At 42.2% G+C, this 17,520-nt stretch overlaps 1 protein-coding gene across 6 annotated transcripts in view; it reads right to left on the bottom strand.

Annotated features, from left to right (window-relative positions):
* The window catches only part of EOMES (eomesodermin), a 154,833-nt gene that overhangs the window by 10,522 nt on the left and 126,791 nt on the right, over positions 1 to 17,520 (bottom strand). The window contains exon 1 of one of the 6 annotated variants that reach the window (XM_081164593.1): positions 6,110 to 6,335. The exons of 4 other annotated variants lie outside the window; for them this stretch is intronic. Coding sequence is in view for 1 of the 2 variants with exons in the window: in XM_081164589.1 (XP_081020715.1) it covers positions 2,866 to 2,921 (56 nt within the window). In the remaining variant the exon portion in view is untranslated. Of the gene's footprint in view, positions 1 to 2,865; positions 2,933 to 6,109; positions 6,336 to 17,520 lie in introns of those variants that run through there. One more of the 6 variants, XM_081164589.1, reaches the window with a different exon arrangement.

The raw sequence follows: 17,520 nt of genomic DNA, 5'->3' as shown, positions 1-17,520 counted from the left end.
AAACAAAAATAGTGAACTTCCAAAATCTACAGTAGAGCGACATATTAAGTAGGTCAACCAAAATGACACCAAGCAGTGTGCAAGCTTTTGAGTTCTCCACAACTCTTCTTCAGGCCAGAGGGAAAGCAAAGCAAGGTGGGTGGGAAGAGAAAAATACATATATTGGCTGATGTTGAAGCCATGAAGTCTGCATCTAGTCCCAGTCCACTTTCAAGATGAAGTGTTGTAGGCATGCCTAGTACATGAGGCTCAGTCAGGTGCTCTGCAGGTTTCAGGTTGCACCTAAGGGTGTTGGAGAGAAGGAACATGCCTTGGCTGACCTGTCCCATCTTTGGGAATATAATCTGAAATCATACATCTGCTGGGACGCCTTAATTGCTATTTCAAACCCAGTAACTTGTGCAGACCACATTTAACACAGTTCAGGTTTCCATAATAATGCTGCCATCATGCCCTGCCTATGAACTGTCTAAAGCAGTGGTTCCCAATTGGTGGTCCATGGATACCAGGAAGTCTACATAACCCAACCAGGGGTCTGGGGCATCATTCACATAACAAAAACTACCATAGTACCCCCAAAAAGTAGGGGGTCCATGGCTTGGCTTTTGAAAGACAGGAGGTCCGCAGTACTAATTGAGAACCATTGGTCTAAAGCATCTGCCTATCTAGTGTTAGGAAAATGGATTCTTATTATGTGCCATATAGTACTAAAGTCTGAGACACAGCAGTAAAGGTGATGGCAGCTACAAGCATTCCACATCACCCAATGCCACAGTTCATTTTAGTTAAACCTGAGTACAGTGGTACCTCTGGTTACGAACTTAATTCGTACCTCTGGTTACAAACTTAATTCATTCCAGAGGTCCGTTCTTAAGCTGAAACCGTTCTTAACATGAGGCGTGCTTTTGCTATTGGTGCCTCCCACTGCCGCTACACGACTTCTGCTCACATCGCGGGGCAAAGTTCGCAACTGGGAGCATCTACTTTTGGGTTAGCGGAGCTTGTAACCCGAAGCATTTGCAAGAAGGATGGTACATAACATGAGGTTTCACTGTATTACTAAGTTCAGAAGCCATTCTTTTCTTCCTTCTTCTCCTAACAAAAGGTTCTTAGCAAACAAATTCAAAAAGTGAAATATTTTCCCAGACTCATCTCCACCCACCTGTTGAGTTTCTGCCTGGGACACAGCTGTTAATGTCATGTCAGGAGCCCTGGATGGTGACTCTTATGTTCATTCCTTCTTTAGGAATATTTTTTCAAGAGGCTCAGAGTGCAAAGCACGTTCTAATGGGACACACTCAAGGCTCTGAACAGGTCAATTAACTAATCCACACTTCCTAATTTTAAACATAATGTTTACTTGGAAGCAAGTCTGAAGCCTAATAAGGCTTACATTGAAGTAATGTGCTCAGGATTGCAGATCTTAATGGCACCCAAGACACCAGCTCTCTTTCAGTAATTTGTTGTTGTTTTGTTCTGTTTTTTGAAATCATTTTTATTTGATTTTACAAGTGTAGCATTATTAGAATACTAACTATATATCTGTATATAGAGATTTCTCTGAATCTCCAAACTTCCCACCCTCCCCTCCATGGGTCCTTTTGTTGACATTTTCAACTGCATATTATTTCATAATCTATATTTTATATCTCTCCATATTGTCCATAATATTTGTTACATTAAAAGTGTTATTAGAATCCTGATAATGTTTTCATCTGCTTATAGTGGTCTCCTAAATAAATTATAGTTTTTTCTCATTCTTTCTTGAAGTTTCTGTCTTCTTGATTCCTGAGCCTTCCGGTCAGTTTTGCCATTTTGGCATAGTCTATCAGCTTGGTTTGCCATGCCTCTCTGGTAGGGACTTTGTCTTCTTTCCATCCCTGGGCTAGTAACATCCGTACGGCTATTGTCGCATACATAAAAAGTATTTTCTGCTTTTTGGGATGTTGGTACCTACAGTTCCTAATTAAAAAGCTTCTGGTTGTTTTTGTTTTTTTACAAAAGTTATTTTGAACATTTCCCCCCCAATTCATTATATATCATTTCCCAGAATGCTTTTATTAGCTTACACAACTATCACATATGGTAAAAGGTACCCTTCTTCTGCTTTACATTTCCAGCAGGTATTTGTACTTGTCTTATACAGTTTTGCTAACTTAAGGTAAAGGAACCCCTGGCCGTTAGGTCCAGTCGCAAACGACTCTGAGGTTGCGGCGCTCATCTCGCTTTACTGGACGAGGGAGCCGGCGTACAGCTTCCAGGTCATGTGGCCAGCATGACTAAGCTGCTTCTAGCGAACCAGAGCAGCACACAGAAATGCCGTTTACCTTCCTGCCAGAGCGGTACCTATTTATCTACTTGCACTGGAGTGCTTTCAAACTGCTAAGTTGGCAGGAGCAGGGACTGAGCAACGGGAGCTCACCCCATCGTAGGGATTTGAACTGCCAACCTTCTGATCGGCAAGCCCTAGGCTCTGTGGTTTAGACCACAGCGCCACCCGCATCCCTTCCACCAGTGCATCATTTTCATCTGATTTTCTTTCAGCGTACAACACCAGTAATTTATAGTTTGGATGAAATGTAAAGAATAGGAAAAGAAGAAGCAGTAAATAAAACCACTTTGTAAAATTTCAACAGGACTCTTTTGGGGGAATACCCTCCTTTCTCATATATGTATTTTCTCAAGCACTGAGGACTTGAAGGAGAAGCTTGGAGGGGGGTATTTGAAGGTGTGCTCCCACTCCATCAGCGAATGGGTGGCAGGACTGCACCTTTCTCAAGATCTGCAAACCCTATCTTTTGAACCTCTATGGAGGTTTGAAGGAGAAGCGTGGAGAGGACTGTTTAAAGGCCTGATCCCACTTACCCATCGGCTACAGGGGCAGATGGGCACTCGCTGCCAGCCCCAGTATCAAACCCCATGGAGGTTTGAATGTTCCGTGGTTCGCTTTGAAGTCCCTACAGTCACAGGATCATAAGGAGGCATAGCTGACATCACTAGGACATCAGGTGATCAACAGGTGGGCAGCCACAAGCATCTGTTACCTTTGGCCTGCCCAGCTTGGGGGAAATAAAGATCTGGCTGTCCTGCCAGAAAAGATTCCACACCACTTTTGTAAGAGATAGTGAAGTTGAGTTTGGAGCAAGCTGTAATGACGGGGGTGGCGGCGGTGAGGTCTAATGGGGGTCAGGCTGGGTTGGTGAGCAATGCAAACAAGGGTGGCAGCCCCTAGAACTCCATATTTTTTCAATTTCTTCCATCATAGTAAACTCATTTCTTGTTTCATAAAACATCTGTGGTCTCAGTTTATTCTAAATACTCTCATGATTAGAAATTTGATAATCATGCTACCTAAGGAAGTTTTCAGAGAAACTCCAGGGAAATTTTGGAGGCTATTTCAGAATGGCCAGCTTGGCAAATAAGTAATTTCTTATCTGATGGTGGCAAATACCTAAAATAGGGAAAGTGAGGGCACAAGAGATGGGTATACTCTTGTATGCACAACAAGAGATGTTGTGGCCAAGTTGCTCTTCCCCAGATACCCAGGGGCCCAGGCTGGAATGTGACTGTTACAGAGCTACATGACAATTCTACAATATCTGCAATTCTGCACCAACAAGGAAGAAATATTAATTCAGTTGTTCTTTAATTACAAGGAAAAGAATACATGGCAGCCACTAATAGCTTGATTATATTATTAATTATCACATAGTTCTGTCTCAAATGATGTGTCTTAAAGCAAAACTCTTTAAGAAGTTGAAAATTAAATGACCCTGATCCTGTAAAATATTTGATTAACACTCTTCATTTTATGCATTATGAATCATTGCACTGAAGCAAAAGGCAATTTAAAATGGACATATGCTTTTGCAGGATTGGTTCCATAGGGTTTAAAACGTCAACTAGGATGAAATATATTTCAAAGTTGCAATTGTCAATTAAATCTGTTTCGGATTTAAAATCAGAATGACCCTATTCCCCATATATATAGTAATTCTCTAAATCTGGTTAGTTTCTCTTTAAGTTTTATTGTTTTTCTCTTTAATTTTTATTAAGTTTTTACCTTCTGTATCTGTTTATATTACATATTTTAGAGCTATACGTTTTGATTTAGCTGTACTATTTTGTACAGTCATCTAGAAATATTTACATTTTGTAAACTTCTGAACTGACTTTTCCCTAACTTTCTTTTTTCTTTTTTCCTTTCTCCTCCTTTGATGAGGCTGCATTTTAATGTTTCAATGTTGTATTTTAATCTTGTTTTTAAGTTGTATTCATTCAACTTGTTTTTATCATTGCTTGTTAGCCGCCCTGAGCCCGGCCTTGGCTAGGGAGGGCGGGGTATAAATAAAATTTATTATTATTAACTAGACATGACAAAAGAAACTATAAATATAAGCACCATTAAGTAAGAAAATGTAATGGGTATTAGCCGTGCTAAAATAACAGCTAACCTTTTTCCAAGTGTGGCAACTCCTCCCCACCCCTGGAGGGTTCCTAGATTTTTAAATAGCTGAACAACAGACAGGTGAAATTAGACAGGTAAAATAACCCCCTCCTGCATGCGCGCGCACACACACAGAGAGAGAGAGAGAGAGAGAGAGATGCAATGCAGCTTGCAAAGTCACAGAAGTCCACAAAAGTTCTCTCCTTCTCACACATAGATACAAACGATTAACATAGCTACTCCTTTGCACCATGGAAGGTACCAGATTTCACTATACGAAGTAGACATTTTTCATCTATATACCTGCCAATTAAGAACTGCGCTTCATGTGGCTGATAAAGCGGTTGATTCTAGCTCATGAAAACTTATGCCACAATAACTGTGTTAGTCCCTAACAGTGCTTTGTTGCTGTTTTTGCTTCAATAGACCAACAGAAAGACCTGCACCCTGCCTTGCTGGCCCTTTCCCATCTGGCCTGGGAGAGTGGAGTGCTGACTGACTCCAGCTACAAAAGCTGAGGCTGCTGAACAGATTCTTAGGCTGGAGTATTGTTTACTGGGGTGGAGGTTGAGAGAGCTGTTGCTATTATTATATTATCGTTGTATCTTTAGTTTTAGATCTTATGATTTATGTGGAAATTGTTTCCATTAGATTGTGTACTTTTTGATGTGTTTTATTTATCATGACTTCTGTTATGTTGTTTGTAATTATGTAAACCTTGTCATGTTGTAAGCCGCTTTGAGCATAGTTTCAACTATTGAAAGGCGGCATACAAATAAAATGATGATGATGATGAGGGAGATGCTTCCAGTCCAAGAATAGGTACCTGTGACCTTCCAAGTATTGTTAGGCTGCAGCCCCCATTATTCCCTGACCGCTGGCCATGTTGACTGGGGCTGATGGGAGTTGTGGTCCAGCAGTTTCTGAACAGCTACAGATTACCCCCTCCTGCTACAGTCCTTGACTGAAATGCACCTAGCACTTCCGATAAAGAATGAACATAGTGATGTTATTCCCTGCATAGTATTTTCACTCCAGCAATAGCTATTATATTGGGGGGGGTGTCCACTTTTACTTAGCAACAAATGCTATTTCCAATTGATGAATATTCAGGAGTTTGCAACAAGAGTGATCTAGCCGAAGACAAAGGAAAACCATCAAGACCAGTATGATACACTGCCTGGCACAACTAGCCTGCTGAAGTCATCTGGACTTGTTTGGACTCATCCAATCCCTTGTCCTACAACCGCTGCTGGCAAAGATTCACCTTTGTTGCTCATTTATGGCGCTTTGTATAATCAGGTTCATAAAAGGTTCATTATCTAGGTAGGGAAGTGGGAGTAGGAGATTCTGCCATTGCACAGGCAGTGAAATGGTATAACCTTCATTTACCCCCGAGGAGGTTTTTACATGCACAACCATGTTCATCCTTTAGACACCTAGTTATCAAGTGCGAATTTTGGCACTGTCCTGATCTTATGACCACATGACAGAGAGATCCACATATACACCATTTTTAGAAATTTCATTTTTAACCAAGGTTGGTGTTTGACTAGTGCTGGTGGTCATTTCCCCCCCTCTATCTCATTGGGCTGCGATTCTCCTTCGTTACACTCTCTTCATTCAATATCGCCAATGTTTCCTGAACTGGATCTATTTTACCTTGTATTTTTAGATCTCTGCACACTCAGACTCCTCCTCCTTTAGCTTTTCTTCTATCTTTATTGTCATTCTTTCACTGCTAATCCTTCTTGTATCTAACTCTCAAGTTTCGTGTGTGTCTGTCATCTCTCTGTTCTGGAACTCACTGCTTCTTGAATTTCACACCTCTCCTTCCTTCCTTCCTTCCTTCCTTCCTTCCTTCCTTCCTTCCAAGTGTTGAAGCAGCATCAGAAAACCAGATACTTTAACCTCAGATCACTCCCTCTTGGCCTTCATTTTTATCCCTTTTGTTTCTTTTGAAATTGTCAAAGGAACTCTGGAAGTTTTTTTTATACCAAGTCTGATCAATGGTTCTTCTAGCTCAATAGTGTTTGCATTGATTGGTTCTCTAGGTGTTTGTCCTAGCTCTGGAAAATAGGAGACCTTCTGCAGGCAAAGCAGATGGCCTTCCCCTGAACAAACTGGGCAAGATTTGTGTGTGTGTACATCTCAACTCATGTGCCATGAAAAGATCACCACATGGGGATGGGAAACCCACAATCTATTTGTCCAGTCTGTTCCTGAGACAACAAATTCAAAGTAGAGCAGAAATACTGGTTTCTCATCATGTTCAAAGTTCTTCCCATACATGGGTGAAGTCCTTTTTACAACTACAGTCGTACCTCCATTTTCTAACAGCTTAGTTCTCGAACATTTTGCTCATGAAGGCCGCAAACCTGGAAGTGACTGTTCTGGTTTGCGAACTATTTTTGGAAGCCGAACGTCCAACGGGGCTTCCGATTGGCTGCAGGAGCTTCCTGCAGCCAATCAGAAGCCATACTTTGGTTTCCGAATGTTTTGGAAATCAGATGGACTTCTGGATTGGATTCTGTTCATCTTCCAAGGTACAACTGCACTCAGTATTATTATCATCCCCATTTTATGGATGGGTAATTGAACAAGAGTGAATTGCCCGCTCCCAGCTTGTGAATCCACAGCAGACATAAAAATTGAATTAAGACCTTCTTGGGTTATAGCCTGGCTTCTTAAGCAACTAAACTATATCACATTTTTGTTCACTTTGGCAGCTTTGAAGTCAGACTTGAACCGGTAGGTAGCAGAAAACACACACCATCTCCTTTGTTTGAAAGGAAATTCTATAGCAGGCTAGAATGGTTAAACTTTGAAGTTAGTTGTTTCATGTTGCCATATTAGTGTTCTGTGGAGAGTCAATTCATTTGTTAATTGGAGTAATCTGCAGCCATTTAGAGGCTACAACTGTTCATGCACATTTCAGAAACTCTAACAGTTTGAAGGAACAGAATAAATGACCTGGCTGAGACAAAGTTCCCCTTCCCAATCAGAATTAACATTTTCAGACTTTGCAAATTGAGGAAGCTGTACTAGTTAAATTCAAATTCTTTATAAATTGGTTCACTTTAAGGAAATGCCAATCTTTTGTGGTTGCTAATATTTTAGCCTAAGGGCAGGTAACTATAGTTCAGTCAAATTTTATCTAAGCATCTATAATCTGCTTTTCAACACAAAGGGAAGAACAATATTTAATCTCAAAAAAATCAAATGATACAAGACATTTATAGATTCTAGGCATACAATAAATTCAATGCATGGGAATGCCAACTGGATCTGTCACTGTGTCTTAAACATCACTGTGACATTAAGCTGGTGAAACTTTGCAAATCATTTGCTCCCCATGCCAGGATAAGGTGCCTTCACTTACTGACTTTCAGAGTTTGTCCTCATCAAATAATAGCAACTACTCACTGACTAGTACACAATAGTATAGACTGCCTTATGGGGCTTTCTTTGGCTCATAAGCCTTTATGCACACTGGATGACAAAATATTTAACATGAGAAAGTTGAACAAAGTTACAGCACAGAAGCACTAGTGGGCACCATTATGATTTGTTCGTGTTCTTCTAAAATGTGCAGCTCTTTTAAGATTTTCTGTCTCCTAGCTCAGAGAAAACGAACTGTTCTTTTTCTGTTTGAATGGTCTCATGGGGAAGAGAATGACAGCACAGAGAAGGAAAGTACTTAGATTGAGCTGGCAGAGCCTAAAAATGGAAGAAAAGAGGAAAATAAATCCAGCCTGTATGCGCTGTGTGTAGAATTTAATAGCTCTAAGAGATGTACATAGTGACGTACATTTTATGTGCAGTTGTATACTATGTTTGGCCCTACAGGGCTGGATTAACCAGTAATCTAAACAAAGTATAATAAGGCATCAAAACTAAACTAATCCTTAATATGCAGATCCACAGAACAACCCATGAATACAGATAACTGAGTGCAAATAGGGTGGGCAGTGTGAATGTGATCGTTGTGTGATCATTGTAAGGCTGTGTTGACTCAATAATACAAATTTCCTAGGTTTTGTAGGGAATGTCCACAGCTCTGTAATAGACTACACATTTTTCCATGCAAAGGTTCCAGGTTCAATCCATGGAATTGGTGTAGAATTTGATACTTGGGGGTGTGTTTTTTGGAGGAAGGGTATCTGAAGACAGAAGTTTGGAAAGAGAAAAATCTGCAGTGGATATAGACTCCAGAAGCTCAATTCAAGGATGAATAATAATAATAATAATAATAATAATAATAATAATAATAATAATATATTTATACCCCACCCACCCATCTGGCTGGGTTTCCCCAGCCACTCTGGACGGCTTCCAACAAAATATTAAAAATACAATAAAACATCAGACATTAAAAACTTCCCTAAACAGGGCTGCCTTCAGATGTCTTCTCAAAGTCAGATAGTTGTTTATTTCCTTGACATCTGAGGCTGTTTAGGAGAGTGTGCAGGGGAATACAGAAATTTACTTGGAAGCAGTGAGAACCAAAGGAGGAGCAGCTGGGTCAGGTGGCTTGCACCCCTTTCTCTCACAGTATAGGCTTCAGTGTGTGACAGCAGAGCTTGCAGGCCTACACTAATTATTATAATTAGGGTGCTTCTTTCTCTAAAGTTTCCAAATCAGTTTTGGTGCCCTTTAACGGTTTTCTTTCTTTTAATGCCATTAGGTGGACTGACTTAAGGGAATTTGTGTTTTTTTTAAAAAACAACCCACTTATTGTTGCAATCTTTGCTAATATTGAGCAGAGAGACTGGTATTTCAGGGGAAATCCCGTAAATCTTGGGGGGACCCCTTCACTAAAGCCTAATCATTCTGAGACACAAATATAGAAAACCTGGGGGGAAATCCCCAGACAGATGATTTTTTGCTAGCTAGGGGGCAGCACTTGTATGTGTGGAGAGGTAACCAAAGCTTGTTATTTTTCCTTCCTGTGTTTCTTCCTGTCTGTGTGAGTGGGGAGGAAGACAGCTGTTAGAGGAAAGGGTTTCTGGGTCCAGGTCATACTGTCTTAGGACCTTACTTAAATGTGCTTTTTTGGTCTATGAGTGTACACCTGTGAAACAGGCACATAGCAGAGTTGGGTTTGGTCTGTCCATCTGTAGTTGGTGTTTGCATTAAGAGTTAACCATCCGCCTGGTTGGCTTTTCTGCATGTGGAATAAGGGGGCATCACCCCCTTTTGCCCCTTGCTTCAGGCAGCAAAATGCCTTGGGATGGCCCTGCTGCAGACAAGGAACTGCTCTGCCTCCAGGAAGCGGACACCCACTGTGGATGGAGTTAAAAGGCAAAGTGGAGAGTCAGGAAGGATCACATTTGTGTTGGAAGCAAAAGCCATCTAAATCATCAAGAGACCAGCTTGGATGGCCACCGAGAGATTTTGTCAAGGGTTTTAGACAACTAAAATCAATTCATCCACTTTATCTGTTTTGAACATACTGGAGAGGCAGCTAAAGATGTCACAAATGGTTAGAGTTGCCTGGAAACCTTCAAGGTGTCAATTGACTGTATTTTTAGGTACAGGAATGTTACATGGACATGCCAGTTTCACCAGTGATTTGGAAGGAAAAAAAGACTAAAAACAAAACAAATGGACTTGGCAATATGCAAGGGAATAAAAATATCATGAGAGTGAAGCTGAGTTGAAGCAGGGTAACTCAAAATCAATATTTTGCTTTTAAACTCTTAAGGGGAGGCCCTGGAGGGCTGCACTCATTTTGTCCTCCTTACTTATTATCCTCAGAGGATTGGCTGAAAAGTGTCAAGATGACTCCATACTTACAGCTAGGACATTCCTCGCTGACAAGCCACTTGTTAGACTATTTGGCTGCTGCTTCACCCCCCTAGCATGGGGTTTGTGCAGAGGATAAAATAAACAAAACAAAGCCCCAAACTTGGAACAGGTGGAATGTGCCCAATACAGTGGTATCTCTGGTTACAAACTTAATTCGTTCTGGAGGTCCGTTCTTAACCTGAAACTGTTCTTAATCTGAGGTACCACTTTAGCTAATGGGGCCTCCCGCTGCTGCCTCACCGCCAGCACACGATTTCTGTTCTCATCTTGAGGTAAAGTTCTTAACCTGAGATACTACTTCCAGGTTAGTGGAGTCTGTAACCCGAAGTGTCTGTAACCCGAGGTGTTCGTAACCTGAGGTACCACTGTATGAAATTTCAAGCACACTTCTCCCTTCCTTCCTGCCCATGCTTGCACCAAACAAATCTCTTAGTTATTGTGGCCACTCGGACTTAATTTGGATGGTTGCCCACGGCCTATCCATTTACTACGAATGACTGGTTTTTGGCACGTTTTGCATGCTACGCGAACAGTTTCTTACACAAGGAGTATAATGTGACAGAGGGACGTTATGCAACAACATGGCCACCATTTCTGTAAATTTTAAAACAAAAACCAAAGCAAATGATTGTGGTACTACCAGGAACATTCATCCACTGAATGTCTGGGCAAACAGGAATGTTTCCAAATTTCTACTGAAAGTTAATAATGAGAAAGAGGGGTGCACCTCATTAGTGTGTGGGGGGGATTCCACAACAGGGGAACCACAACTAAAAAGACCCTGTTATGGGACAGTGCCAACCTTTTTGGCTTCACTGGCCAGATCTTTTTCAGGCCAAATTGCAGCCCGGCCAAATTTTAGTGTTGGCCACATGATGCCAAATCACTGTCTTGTGGATGGTCCTGTCCACCTCTTGAAACCCCTAGTGCAGTGTTTAAAGGTAAAGGTAAAGGACCCCTGGACAGATAAGTCCAGTCTAAGGCAACTAAGGGGTTGCGGTGCTCATCTTGCTTTCAGGCCTTGGGAGCTGGCCTTTGTCCACAGACAGCTTTCTGGGTCATGTGGCCAGCATGACTAAACTGCTTCTGGCACAACAGGACACTGTGACGGAAACCAGAGCGCTCGGAAATGCCATTTATCTTCCTGCCACAGTGGTACCTATTGATCTACTCGCATTGGTATGCTTTCGAACTCAATGGGAGCTCACTCTGTCTTGGGGATTCGAACCGCCAACCTTCCGATCGGCAAGCCCAAGAGGCTCAGTGGTTTAGACCACAGCGCTACCCTCTAGTGTTTAAAGGAGGATGCTTCAAACAGTGATTTTGCACTTTAAGCAGCCTCAGATGGAGGCATCAGAGTGGAATGTGGGGACTGGTTTAAAGCACCTGGAAAATGTGTTCTTTGAAGCACTTCTATCAGTGGCAAGCAGTGGTGTGGGAAAGGAGAAAGACATATGTATTGGGCATAACAACCCAGTGAGGTTGTCTAGGCTGAGAGGCTGTGATGGACTCAAGGACACCTCCATGGCCAAATGATGATTTCAACCTTGGTCTCAAAGGTCTTAGTCCAACATTCTAGCCACTACATACTTAAAATAGCCACTCATACTTAAAATGGTCCAAAGGTCTGGTTAAAAAGGAATGTTTTTGCCTGGGGCCTAAAGGTGTACAATAAAGGCACCAATCAAACTTCCCTGGGGAGAGCATTCCACAGACAGAAAGCGATTGCAGAGAAGGCCCCTTCTCATGTTGCCACCCTCTGAACCTCTCGAGGAGGAGGTACACAAAGAAGAGCCTCAGAAGATGATCTCAGGGTCCAGGTAGGTTCATATGGAAAGAGGCGGTCATTGAGATATTGCGGTCCTGAGCCGTTTAAGGCTTTATAGGTTGAAAACAGTGTTATCGTTATCATTTCACTTCTGGATCTATATCTAAGTGTCTCTTTTTGTGGCTGTGATCCTATAAGCAGCAATGAGAAGACCATCACAGGAGATTTTTGATAGGCATGTGTGGCGGTTTGAACCAGTTTCACACCTCCAGTTATAACTCAATCTATTAATTATTCCACCCCAACGATATTTGTTTCTGAGAGCAAAAAACAAACAAACAAAAAACACCTCCCCAAATACAATCTTCAAATTTTTTTAGTAGAAACAGAGAGGGTCAAACAAGAAAAATACTATGTTAGCCACCCATTCCCTTTCTTACTCATTTCCCCCTACCTAACATATATGGTATGTAAAGAAAAAAGCAATTCGCCACAGAACTGCAACTTTAAATTACTGCTTTAAGAGTAATAATTTCACAAGTGGAATCATGTCAATTGAACAGCCATCAGCAAGGACTGGGTGTGCCAGGACCTGTCTATGAGTTTGTCAACCCCTAGTAATTGAACCTCATTAACTTCAATTGATTGACTCATATATGGGATTTCAGAAATGTGTTAGTTCAGTTTTTAATCTCACATTGGAAACTGCTCCCCCCCCCCCCGGACTCGTGTGTGTGTGTGTGTACTGGGTGGGTGGGTGTTACAGACAGTAAAATAGATATATTTATCATCTTCACTGTTCAGATCATGTGTCTGATAGCATAAATGTTTGTGTATGAAAGCTCACCCCAAGATCATTTAGTTAGACTTTAAGGTCTTGTTTTAACAGTACAGTAATAGAACAGGAGAAAAGCAATGACAAACCTAGACAGCATCTTAAAACGTAGAGACATCACCTTGCCAACAAAGGTCCGTATAGTAAAAGCTATGGTTTTCCCAGGAGTGATGTATGGAAGTGAGAGCTGGACCATAAAGAAGGCTGATCGCCGAAGAATTTATGCTTTTGAATTATGGTGCTGGAGGAGACTCCTTGAGAGTCCCATGGACTGCAAGAAGATCAAACCTCTCCATTCTTAAGGAAATCAGCCCTGAGTGCTCACTGGAAGGACAGATCATGAAGCTGAGGCTCCAATACTTTGGCCACCTCATGAGAAGAGAAGACTCCCTGGAAAAGACCCTGATGTTGGGAAAGATGGAGGGCACAAGGAGAAGGGGACGACAGAGAACGAGATGGTTGGACAGTGCTCTCGAAGCTACCAGCATGAGTTTGACCAAACTGCAGGAGGCAGTGGAAGACAGGAGTGCCTGGGGTGCTCTGGTCCATGGGGTCACCAAGAGTCGGACACGACTAAACGACTAAACAACAATAACAAAATAGAACAGGTGATGCTCTAACAGTGCAGCAATAGACTGTACCATGCAAACCTTTAATAAGGTTAGATAAGTGAGAACGTACACATGATGGAGCTTGTATGTTCAGGGACGATAGGGGTGTTCACATGTTACATGTACAATCTGTGAACATAAATGGTTGAGCAGCACAAATCAATGTATACTCTTTCACACAAACACTCGTCTGTCTACCTGTATAGAAACAGCTTGTGCCTGTATTAACTGCAGCACGTGTGCAACCTAATATGTCCCTGAAAACCAATGGCTATGGAACAACAGAGAGGGAAGCCTGCGTCTTTCTTACCCTACTTGTGGGCTTTGGGGAGGCATCTGGTTGGTGTCTGTGAGAAGGAAGATAGAATAGAATAGGGCTTCCCAAACTTGGGTCTCTAGCTGGTTTTGGAATACAGTTCCCATCATCCCTGACCACTGGTCTTCTGGTTAGATAGGGATGGTGGGAGCTGTAGTCCAAAAACAGCTGGAGACCCAAGTTTGGACCTTTGATCTTACCTCGCAGGGCTTCATATGTTATTGCTTATCTACTGTATATTTTGGAAAGTGATTTGTCTGTCTGTCCATCTGTTCTCTATGCGTCTTGAGATATGATTGCAAACTTGGCATGAGGGTTTCTGAATCAAGATACTGGACCGAAACATGACTTTGGTGGAACTTCACCCAATTTTTGGCACGAGGGGTCCAAACTACATTGATATGGACACCTCTGAAGATATTGTTGCCCCATCTGGTGGCACTTCACCCATTTTTGTGTGAGAGCAACAACCTGCATCAATTTGGATGCCTCTGAAGATCCTATTTCCCAACTCAGGTTGTGAGTCTTAAGCTGCAGGAGGTGGTCTTGGGCTATGCCTGGACAACGGACACCATGTTGAATCAAGATGGTGGACCAAAATAACTCTAATGAAATATGAACTCCTCCCCCACACCAAAAAAATAATAATATTAAAATTGTTTTGAGGTCAGGCCAGGTGTTCCCTGGATCAGATCGAAGCCCTGGGTGGGTGTGAGCATGTGCAGGCCTGAAACTCATAAATCACACTATTCATATACAAATCTTTTTTTTTTTCTTCTTTAAATTCACTGGTGGCATCAGGGCTTTCTACTAGTCCACTATACTATATATTTTGGAAAGATATTTGTCTGTCTGTTTGCTACATGTTAGGACATTTCTTAAGATACGGAAACCAAATTTTGTACAGTGGTACCTTGGGTTACATACGCTTGAGGTTACATACGTTTCAGGTTACAGACTCTGCTAACCCAGAAATAGTACCTTGAGTTAAGAACTTTGCTTCAGGATGAGAACAGAAATCGCGCAGCAGCGGCACGGCAGCAGCAGGAGGCCCCATTAGCTAAAGTGGTGCTTCAGGTTAAGAACAGTTTCAGGTTAAGAACAGACCTCCGAAACGAATTAAGTACTTAACCCGAGGTACCACTCTATGATTATTCCCAAGATCAAGGAGCCAGGTTTTCAGCCATGTTTGGATGCAGCTGGGTGCCATTTTGAATCGAGATGGCAGACTGAACCATGCAAAACTGCACTGATTTTTGTTTGTTTGTTTAGAATTCTGGAGCAATACTGGGCACAAGGTTACTATAAAAGATGGGATTATTTGTAGAGCTATTCATATTTTTTAAAAAAACAGGCTCCAGTTCATATGTTTGCCTCTTTAAGATAGAAGAGTGGCTACAGTGGCTGTTGTTCCCCCAAAGAAGTGCAAAACTATACTATAGCAGGATGTTTCATCTCATCTCTCAAAGAAATCTGTTCATTTGATGATAATTCAATAGTTTTCTCTTTCATTTTTGGTCTGACTGTGTGCATGAGGATCTCAGTGAAAGATGGGCTGGGATGAACTTCGAGACACCTTCTGTTTACAGGGGTGGCGCTGTGGGTTAAACCACAGAGGCTAGGGCTTGCTGATCAGAAGGTCGGCGGTTCAAATCTCTGCGACGGGGTGAGCTCCCGTTGCTCGGTCCCTGCTCCTGTCAACCTAGCAGTTCGAAAGCACATCAAAGTGCAAGTAGATAAATAGGTACCACGCAGGAAGGAAGGTAAATGGCGTTTTTGTGCGCAGTAAAGCAAGATGAGCGCCGCAACCCCAAAGTCGTCCGTTATAAAGTCACAGAGCTGGGATGCTGCCAGACTGCCTCTATTTTGCAGGAATGATTCAAGTGCGTGCTGGAACTGAAGTGGATGGCTTCTGTTGGGCAAAGGCAGGGAAATGCACTAAAAAGTGTGGTATGAAAGAATGATTAGTAGTAGGAAGATATGTATAAACCCCACAAGGAAATCAGGGTGAATGCAGGACATATGCTCATTGTCATATAACTGTCCCATAAATGAATTTGAATGAATGATCAATAAAGACTGGACACAGTCTGACCAGTGCAGTAGCTTTGTGCACGTAAACCAGAATGAATGCTGTTTAAACAGGTCATCGGGAAAAGCCCTCGGAAAGACCCGAAGTCTACCCCCTCATCTGTTTAACTGTGCTGTATGGGATATTGCTATGCAGACACTGTATCATGGCCTGTTCTAAAAATAAACTGTGGCTGGGAAACAGTTTTTTAATAGTTTGCGAGGAATGTCATCAGCTGAAAGATATCCGAAAACATTTGCTGTACTTAAAATCTTACAAAGGGTCACACAGGTGATTGCAAAAACATTTTCTTTCTAGATCTGTTTCCCGGACAAAGCTTTTAAGCCTACAGGCAGTTTATATAGTTAACCATATTCCTAATCTCCCACTATTCGTTTTCATGCTCTCCTATACTAGAATACTAGCTTTTACATCTATTCAATTTAGCATGTAAGGTAAAATTGTATAGAAAGTAAGTTTTTGCATAAGGGAATTAATCTAGAGATTCTTAAAAACCACAAAAAACCACAAGTAACCTGAAGAAGAAGAAATGGTAGGCAAAAAGTCTACGTGCAGTAAGTTCTGGTAGAATTGATATCTTCTCTGAAGGGTTTTATAAATAAAATAAATATAAAAAGACAAGTAACTTTCTCACCTAATTTGCTTGCAGAACTGATAATTAAGTGTTGCTGGCTGCATCACATTTGTGATACTTGATATTGTGTCTCTGCATATTTAGAGGCTAAAATCGTTTTGCTTTTTTGCTGAGTAAAACATCCATTTCATGGATGCTTTCCGCCCACGGATAATGTCTAGCTCCTGTCTTATAACTTCCCCTCCAATGGAGAAACCTCCCATTTGGGTTAACATTCTCCCATGTCCCAAATTTAACGGGAATTATGACACCCCCATACAACACCTGGGAGTAAAAGCAGAGGTCACTGATCTGCAGGTGCACATGTGCCAACAGAGACCTTTGCTGGTACCCACAGAGTCTCCCCCCCTTGGATGAAATTAGGCTTAAAAGAAGCATTCCCTTGTAGGTTGCGGTGAGTGCTTTGTTGCAGTGTGTTTGTGTGTGCGCGCGTGCACACACACACACAGTGCTCATAACAGTCTTAAAGGTAAAGGGACCCCTGACCATTAGGTCCAGTCATGGATGACTCTGGGGTTGCGGCGCTCATCTCGCTTTACTAGCCAAGGGAGACGGCGTACAGCTTCCGGGTCATGTGGCCAGCATGACTAAGCAGTGTAGAATTGTCCCCCCCCCCCAGTTGTGTACTGTATATGTAAGAAAGTCCAGACGGGAAACATCTATTTTGCCAAGACATTTTTTCTCACAATCTATGGCTCTGATTTGACTGAGCGACCAGTGGCGTAGCGTGGGTTGTCAGCACCCGGGGCAAGGCAAGTTAATTTGCGCCCCCTAACCCGTGGATTTGCGCCCCCTAACCCTAACCCACAGATGTTGTGCCCGGTGCGGCCGGCCCCCCCTGCACCCCCCACGCTACGCCACTGGGTGCCACTGGCCCTTCAGGAGGTGGCAGTGCATCCTACTTTCAAGACAATCTCTCTGGACCCAGAATTATTGTTCATGGGACAATATTCCCCTTTGGGACAAAGGGTTCAAGAGGGTGGTGGTGTGCTTAGAAGTGGGTTAT

Source organism: Podarcis bocagei (assembly GCF_964188305.1).
Source record: "Podarcis bocagei genome assembly, chromosome: 12".
Taxonomy (NCBI): Eukaryota; Metazoa; Chordata; class Lepidosauria; order Squamata; family Lacertidae; genus Podarcis; species Podarcis bocagei.
The sequence above is the reverse complement of the archived record's forward strand: the minus strand, read 5'-3'. Positions and strand labels throughout refer to the sequence as shown.